The sequence below is a fragment of the Geospiza fortis genome, unplaced genomic scaffold, assembly GCF_000277835.1.
Source record: "Geospiza fortis unplaced genomic scaffold, GeoFor_1.0 scaffold524, whole genome shotgun sequence".
In the NCBI taxonomy this organism is placed as follows: Eukaryota; Metazoa; Chordata; class Aves; order Passeriformes; family Thraupidae; genus Geospiza; species Geospiza fortis.
Window position 1 is genome coordinate 222,106 of NW_005054437.1, and position 8,559 is coordinate 230,664.

At 39.9% G+C, this 8,559-nt stretch overlaps 1 protein-coding gene across 1 annotated transcript in view; it reads left to right on the forward strand.

The window, feature by feature from the left end:
• GTF2H1 (general transcription factor IIH subunit 1) overlaps positions 1 to 8,559 on the forward strand; it is a 19,773-nt gene that overhangs the window by 8,401 nt on the left and 2,813 nt on the right. Inside the window, exons 7-13 of the mRNA XM_031062084.1 lie at positions 1,090 to 1,220; positions 2,249 to 2,336; positions 3,652 to 3,740; positions 4,645 to 4,762; positions 5,501 to 5,591; positions 6,988 to 7,103; positions 7,994 to 8,086. Coding sequence (XP_030917944.1) covers positions 1,090 to 1,220; positions 2,249 to 2,336; positions 3,652 to 3,740; positions 4,645 to 4,762; positions 5,501 to 5,591; positions 6,988 to 7,103; positions 7,994 to 8,086 — 726 coding nt within the window. The remainder of the gene's footprint in view (positions 1 to 1,089; positions 1,221 to 2,248; positions 2,337 to 3,651; positions 3,741 to 4,644; positions 4,763 to 5,500; positions 5,592 to 6,987; positions 7,104 to 7,993; positions 8,087 to 8,559) is intronic.

Below are 8,559 nucleotides of genomic sequence, written 5' to 3' on the forward strand. Positions count from 1 at the left end.
TGTGTGGTCACATCTGCCTTGGTGTGCAGGGTGTAAATACAGGAACTTCCCTTCTTTAAAGAATTACTCTTTCATTTGGCTTTTTAGTCTAAAGTGAATTTTGGTTTTTTTCCTACCTTTTAGAGTCTGTGACAATGTACAGAAGAGTAGCACAAACCAGGATAAAGTCTTTGATTTGTTCTTACTTTGAACACTGCTACTTGATTTGGCCTAACTGAAAGACACTTGATACAGTGTTCTTTGTTTAGCTTCAAATACCTTTGTTTTGCTAAAATTACAACTAACTTGAACTATTACCTGCCTCCAAGAACAAGTTAAAACATTTCACATTAGTGGTGTACCATAATGTGAAGTAACTTAAGAGATGTGCTTTTCTGGAGTTGATGTAACTGAAAATGTTCAGTTGTAGTTAATAATGAAGCTGCATTTTAAAGTTTTTTTGTGGTGTTTTTTCTGATTTTCCTTTTTCATTTTCTTTTTGTGGGAGTTGTCCAAAGCTAGCAGCCTGAAACTGGACCATGAATTTAGGATAGGTGTGTTTGAAGTGCTCTGCAAACTGCCCTGATTTGCTTTTGAGGCTGATTAACAGCAAGCCCATGGGGTAAAATGCCACCTGGCAAGTGGGGAACTCTGCCAGCATTTTAAGGTTTGAAGTTTTTTGAATTTTCTAGTGGTATCACATCCTCCTGACAAGTATATTTTAGCCTGTAGGCTGCTGGTGTCCCACTAGATGTCAAAAATCAGTCAGTAAAACAATTGCTGTCTTTTCCTTGCCATCAATGCCTGTTTTGCACAGGTGGTCCTTAATTTTTTTAAGCTAGTTCAGTTTTTACTTATATCATGGTCTTATAAAATTACCTGTATAAGACTTGTTACCTTCTCTCTGACACCTCTAAATTGCCAAGTGTTAGCAGAATAAAATAGTCACTGGAGATTTTTCAAAGTACATAAGGAGATGGTGGGGCAAAAGTAGGAAAATTATTCCCTGGATGATGATGATGCAGAGGAGATGGCTTCCTGACTCCAGGGAAAACAGAACTGTCTTGCTGCTCTGGGGGCCAAGAGGGAATTAATGTTGTTTCTCTGCAGGGCTATGGTGTTGCTTCTGTGGCCTCTACATCAAATGCCTCAAAGTCTGCTAGAGAAAGCAGCAATGCTGCCATCATAAAACGCTTTAATCATCATAGTGCCATGGTCCTTGCAGCTGGCCTCAGGAAACAGTAAGTTTCAGTGTTGTGTAATAGATTTCTGGAGTAAATTTTAAGGAATTTTCAAAACAAAAGCACATCTTCAGTTATTCATACAACCTTTTCTTTTAATTTTTTATGGATGAATTATTTTCCTCTAAAAATGAAAATACCTTTAGGTTTCATTTTACTTCATAGAAGTTTTTCAGAGCTGTTTGAAATGATGACTGCTATTTTTAACTGAGTTATGATATAAAGCAGATTAAAAAGAAAAGAATGGGTGTGCCTTAGATGTCTAGCCCTGGTGAAGGCAGCAGAAGTAGTGAGATCTGGTGCAGCGATTTCCTATTTCCTGCCTTCCAGGAGCAGGTCTGCTGGGGCTTCCTGCAGTGTGGCATAGGTGGATCAGATGAAAGACTCCTCAGGTGCAGTACTCTGCCCCTGACCAAAAACACCTGTCAGGTCACCTGCTCTACAACTGCTTTATGGACAACCAGCAAGGATTACTACTCTACCCAAATCCTACAGACCTTAACTGTGAGAGATCTTAGTTAATACTTCCTTCTGTTTGGCTGGGGTCCCTCACATTGTTCCTCTGTTTTGCACAAATTGTACCCTGCACCTCAAGCAATCTCTTTTGGGCCAAGTGTGTTTGTTTCTCAGTTCAGACAGGCACAACAGGATAGGGCTCCTGGAACAGTTGTACTGCAGGGCTCCCAGAGCTCTGCTAATACCTGGTTGCATAACTGTGTATACAAAGTGTTTCTAATTTAGCCATGATTTTGCTGTGTCCCACATGCACTGTTGGCATGCTGCTATTTCTGAAGAGAGGGATCCAGCACCTTCCCCTGCTGTGGAATTTCCCCTGTGACAAACAGGGTTAATGTGAGGAGTTGGTTCCTTCTGTCTACACCAACTGCTAGAAATTAAGACATAAGGGGAAAAAAGTATGTGAACATGCATATGAAGTTTTTGAAACAGATGTACTTACTTTGTCTCTAGCTTGTATCTTAAGTTTCCTGTGAGGTGAATTCTTCTTAATGCTGTTTCTCTATTTTAAGAGAAGCACAAAATGACCATTACAGTGAGACCAGCAGTACGGATGGAAACTCCAGGGATTCAGATTTCTTTCAGCCACCACTGAAAAAGGTATAAAGTTAGCTGATGTGATTCTAACTGAATGGAACTGGAAGCTCTGTCTCAAAAAATTGCTGAAAGTTCCTTACTTGGTTTATGACACATCTGAAGTAAAACTTTTTTAGCCTTGTTTAGAAGTATATAGAATAACAACCTGACAGCCTGTAAGAAGCCTTGTTACCTCTGTTAGTAAACACAAATAAGTTACACATTGAAGTATTGTGCTGTTTAGCTCTTCAGTAGTGCCCAATGAAAGTAAAAAATTCTAAGATACTTCAGATTGGACTCAGAAATCTGGTTCTTTCCATTTGCTGCAGTTCTATTTTCAGCCTCCTTCCTTCCTTTTGTTTTTCTTTCAAATGCCTGAAAACTTCTAGAGAACATCCATCAGAAAAGGATATTGGTGTTCAAGCACCAATAGTAACCTGTCAAGTGTGTTGTTTGTGGAGGGGATGATGAAACTGGCACATGACAGCCATCGTCTTAGTCAGAAACTTAAGTGAGGTTGAACTGAGTGTAGTGACACCTAGTGCAGTGAAATACAGGGCAACAGCCTGGTCTAGACTAACCAGAGCAGCTCACAAAGTGAGTACTGTAATTGCTATAAAACTGAATTGAATACTCTTCCTGGAGTTGACAGTCTCAACAGAAAACATCAGAGAGACTCAAAACTTGGTTGTATTGTGAGAAAACTTTGTAGAATACATGTGTTGGCAAGTGTTGGGGTAGTCTTTGACTTTCCTCAAAAGCTGTAAAGTTTTACTCAGCAGAAAATTATATAGCAAGACTAGAAGAAATGTGATGAAAAGGAGAGTGAAAGTAGCAGAAGAATAGGAGACTTCAGAAATAGTTTTCTAGTTGTACAAAGTCTGATGTCACTGTGCTGTTACCTCTCACTGCTAATACTCCACAGCTCTGCTGTCCCCTGATAGCTTGGGGTAATTACTGTGGTTTTAGTCTTAGACTCCTGTGCACCAGCTATGAAATCATGAGTATTTCTGCTAATCTGTAGTTAGATGGACATAAATAGAGAGCACAAATTATTATCTATGTATACCTTTTGGAACATGTTTTGGAAGTGGCAGGGACTGCCTAATTTTAGCAGAATCTGGAGAAAAAGCAATGGTGCCAAGACTTCCAAATGGCCCATCCTGAACAACACTGGGCATCATTCCCTCTGGAGGGTAGGCATCAGTCATTCCATACCTGGGTTTTCTTTTAGGTTTTAGTAACCCTTCAGCTCAAACTTGATGCAGCAGAAGAAAGCACTGCATGTATGGACTTGTGCCTTCATTAGTAACATGTATCATTATTTGGCTAATTTTAGGTAAAACTGCAGGAGGCCATTGAATATGAAGATTTATCAAAGAATAATAGCGTTAAAACTATTGCACTAAACTTAAAGAAGTCTGATAGGTAAGTTAAAATAATGCACAGCTATTTCAGCAGAGACAGTTTAGCAGGGGTTTCATCACAGCCCACACAGGACCAGCTGATTTAGTCCCTACTGTGCCACACTCAGGTGTGTTACAGCTGAGTTTAGGAACCTAATATGAGCTTTTGCATAAACCAGTTTCCCCTTAAATTTGTAGTTTTATTTCTCAGAGTGGTTGGGGTAAGAAGGGACATCTGGAGATCATCTAGTCCAATACCCCTGCCAAATTCCATCTTACTTTTCAGAGGGTTAAGTCTCTAAGCCAACCTGAATGACCTTGACATGTAATTTCTGTGAAAGCCTAACAGAGCTCTGTTCACAGTTCAGCACATCATTGCAGCTTTCAGTGGAAAAATGTGTTACATATGAAAATATATGGAATTCCAAGAAAAATCCTCTCCCAGGCAAAAAAGTGCAGTTGGGATAGTTTGGACTGCTCAGGGGTCTAAGATTTTTCTAGGGGTAGTCCTCCTGTTTTCTAGACTTTCGAGTTTGAGAACCATAGATGTAACATCAGAAAAGGAGCAGTACTACAGAAAGAGAACAGTTCCACATGTGCACCTAACTTCATTTACATTAATTTCAGTTGAAAGTTATGTGAATTGCTCCATTCTATTGATATTTTCAGAATTTGGTGGCAAGGGTAGCTTTTCATTGGCAAAATGATGATCACAGATTCAACAACTGAAGCTGTTATTTGCTGCTATACTATGCCTAACCCAGCCTCTTCCCATGTGGCAATATATTGTACTTTGTCAATAAATAAAGCACTGGTAACAGTTGCAAAGCATCTAAAATTAGAAACAGTAGAAGAACTGTCCAGGAGTTTTCTCTTGCTTCACTCTTACTAGTAACACTTTTCCCTTCCCTTTTCTCACCTCACAGGTATTACCATGGTCCAACTCCAATTCAATCACAGCAATATGCAACTAGTCAGGATATAATTAATTCATTTCAGAGTATTAGACAAGAAATGGAAGCATATGTACCCAAACTAACTCAGGTATGGAAGTATATTTTAAAAATGCCCCTCTTGATCTTAGCTTAGCATCTTACCTTCTATACAGTTCTGTGTCTCATGTCTACTGAAGTTTAAATTTTTCATTGTAAACTTCAATTATCTCCAATTTTTGTTAACTGATTGATTTTAAAGGTTTAGATGATACCTTTTGAGCTGTTATGTTTAAAATCTACACTGAAGGAAACTGAGTCATTGCTGATGCTCAGTTATATTCTTCTGTTCCTGCTTTCTTTTGAAGAAACAGTAACAGGCCAGTGTATTCATCCATCCTGAGAAGTTTAGGAGATTACAGTGAGCAGGTTTTTAATTGAACTGGTCTTTTGCTCCTAAATGCACTTAGGCTGTCAGTGTGCTGTGGGCTACAGAGAAGCTCTGTGCTGGCACCTGGAGGGCAGCAGAGCCCTGTGGCCAGTCTCCCCAGCCAGCATCGGAACTTAGCTGTTTGTAAACCTCGTTTGGCCCTGAGTAAAGCTGCCACAATTCTGCTGCACTTCTGCATAGTAATACTCTGTCTTATTTCAGAGTAAGTGCACAGCCTGATCAAGGTCTAGGCAGAGAAAAGGTTATGATTAATTAGAGAGTTTTCACTGCAAATGAGCTGTAGCACATAATTCTGGAAAAGAGCCGAACCTGAACTTCCATGTAGGTGTTCAACTAATCTTATTTTAAAAAAAAATATTAGAAAAAGTGACCTGAAAGATTTGTTCCCTTTCTCTCCAGGTTCTTTCAAGTGGTGATGCTGCCAGCACTATTGCAGTCCTGTCACCTGGAGGAGCACTTATGCAGGGTGGAACACAGCAAGCCATAAACCGTAAGGATTTGGCATGTCTAATGCTTTAATTGTATCCTGGTGCCTTGCACAGCACTAGCTGGCTTGCTGGTTCATCTCTCCCTTAAAACATGTTCCAGTGATAAAGGAAAGTATGGCAATGTGTAGCTGGAGTAGTACTGGGTTACAGCAACAAAAGAAAAGCACCAGCTACACCATGGGGGTGGCAATGGCTGCACCAGCACTGAGGCAAGTGAACGAGAGAACATTTTACACAGCAAGTAATGAAGGAAACACCTCATAGATACCAAATTGTCTTACAGATATGGGATTTTACTTGTTCAGCTTTTTTTTTTCCCCTGGATTGTGGAATAGAACATACTCTGTGAAAACTTAAGGAAGCAAAGCCTAGATAATCATCTGAAACTAAGTTTTTTGCAGCCTGCATTTAAGATTCACAGCTTGCTGTGGAAAAAAGGCAACTTCCTTGTAGACTGCAAGGGCAAATCAGACAGCCTCTCCTTCTCACACATCCATTCAACAACCCCTTTCCCTATTGTCACATTAAGTGCCAGTTTGAGTTCCTGTCTCTTCAATCTCACAGCAGATGAATCCCTATTCACAGGATTTATTAGTTTTCCTGTTTATCTTGTGTTACTTGTTCTGAAAAGCAGCAGAAAGTAATTCAGACAGCTGAAAAAGCAAGTATGAGTTCTTTATGGTACTGAAATAAAAGGAATCAGCAAGCAGTGGTGAGGCTTTCTTACCCATCCTGATTGAAATATAGGGTGCTACACTTCACTTCTTTGAGCCTGACCACCACTTCTTTCTTTTAACAGCTTTATCCTAATATTTCATATTCACTGTTCAGTTCACTGTGCTCATCCTCAGTGACTACTTGTACTTTTTGTTTGGGTTTTTACAGCTGTGGCTCTTTCCTTGTTCTTGAACCCTGTCACCCTTTCTTCTCCAAGAATGTCTAGAACACAGTTCTTTTTTCCTGTCTGGATTTTTCATTTTTCACATGCTGTAACCATATTGCCAACATAAGATAGAAGGAAGAACTTGACGTACCCACCACGGAGTTTGTAGCACTGTGCTGTTAGGACAAGCCAGCAGCAGCACTGCCACACTGTTAGAACAATACAAATATACGGCTTCTAATCCTGGATTAGGTTTGGTGTCCATTCTTTGCCTGGCATGGATCTTCCTAAATAATACACAAGCTTCCAAGTATAGAGCCATAAATAGCAGCTGACCTGATCTAACAGCTGCTGATAGTCTTGATCTAATTGCTGTGAGGCACCTCAGTGTCCCCTCCCAGCCAGTCATTCTGTGACTGTAGAAGTGTACATCACTGAGCTCCTTTGTTAGCCTTAGTTCTCATTTTTCATAGGAACCTTTGAGTGATGTGAAAAACCCCTTTTTCCTGTTGCAGAGATGGTGCCAAATGACATTCAGTCTGAACTAAAACATTTGTATGTGGCAGTAGGGGAACTGCTACGACACTTCTGGTCCTGCTTCCCCGTTAACACGCCATTCCTAGAAGAAAAGGTAAGGCAGAGCTCCCTCCTATGGCCCTGGTTATGATGTGGTTTAGAATGGCTGTTATTACTGAAGTATGGAACTAATACACATGCCTCAAATCAGTACAGCGCTTACTCATACCTAGAACTTAAGGTCACAAAATAACATGAAACCTTATTTTTCTTAGCAGTTCTGCTGGTACTATTAATTAAAATCATCCTTGTCCCTGCCTGCCTGTTAGCTCCCTTTAGGAACAGTAGCTGTTAGCCAGTTTCAAACAGAATGGGCAGCTCAGTTGCAGCTGCAGGGTTCTCATTCCAGTTCAAAACACAAAAACTAAAGCCTCCCTTCTCAGCTCCAAGAAATAACCTCCACAGTGACAGTACAACCAAATTTCCCTTATTCTTGTATCCATTGCAAAATCACTGTCATACCTTCAGAACACACACTGCTCTTGAGAGCTAAGTTGCCTTCAAGGACAGATGTTTGTCTACAGCCAGGTCTATGACTGTAACTGTTTTTCTGTTACTTTTGACCTGACATGGATAACAAAGATTAAAATTTGCATTCAGATACATTTGCATATCTGCTGCAAAATCTGTCCTGAAAATCCAGTCTTTGCTTGCAAAAGAAAAACATTTTGTGAATATCTTGTATCTATTTATAGTGTTTATTAAGGAGGTAATAATCAGAGTGGCACACCGCACTTTCAGTCATACTGCACTTATCTCAAAAATACAGAGAAGTGTTAGAGACTGATATTTGAATAACTTCCCTTCCTCAAACTGCACAAAGTTGAAGTAGCCCCCAGAATTAGTTAGCAGGTGTTTTGTTGGAGAACAGTTTGTTAAAGGAAATGAAACTTGAGTCTTACTGTAATTCTTCAGTATTGTAATACTGGTTTCTGTCTCTCTCAGGTTGTGAAAATGAGGAGCAACTTGGAAAGATTTCAGGTTACAAAGCTCTGCCCATTCCAAGAAAAGATTCGGAGACAATATTTAAGCACAAATGTAAGGGGAAAGTACTGTTTAATTATGTGGGTGCATATTAATAATTTCATTCTTAACTAAGAGAGGATGATAGCTTTGTTACTTCTTATCCTAGGACATTTTAATTTTTTTGTTGACTAGGAAATGGACAGAGGGAAATTGGGTACACAGTTAAGCAGTTGCCTCTCCCTGTCCAATTCGCTGAGTGATGCCAGCAACTGACAAAAACTGTAACCTGAAATTACAGGAGTGATAGAAAGAAAGAGGAAGTCACATTTCATTTTTCACTTCCACTGTGAAGTAGAACGTGATCAACTTCAAATCTGACACGGGGGGAGAGTTCTGAAGTGGTCACAGACTAAATACCAGAACAGACAGCACAATGGAGGGGTCACTTCCCCCTTCCCTTTCAGCTCAGCAGCTCTCTGCACTGCTTTCTGTTTTACAACAAAGCCTCAAGGTCCTTTCTCTGATTTTAGCAAGATTACTTGCAG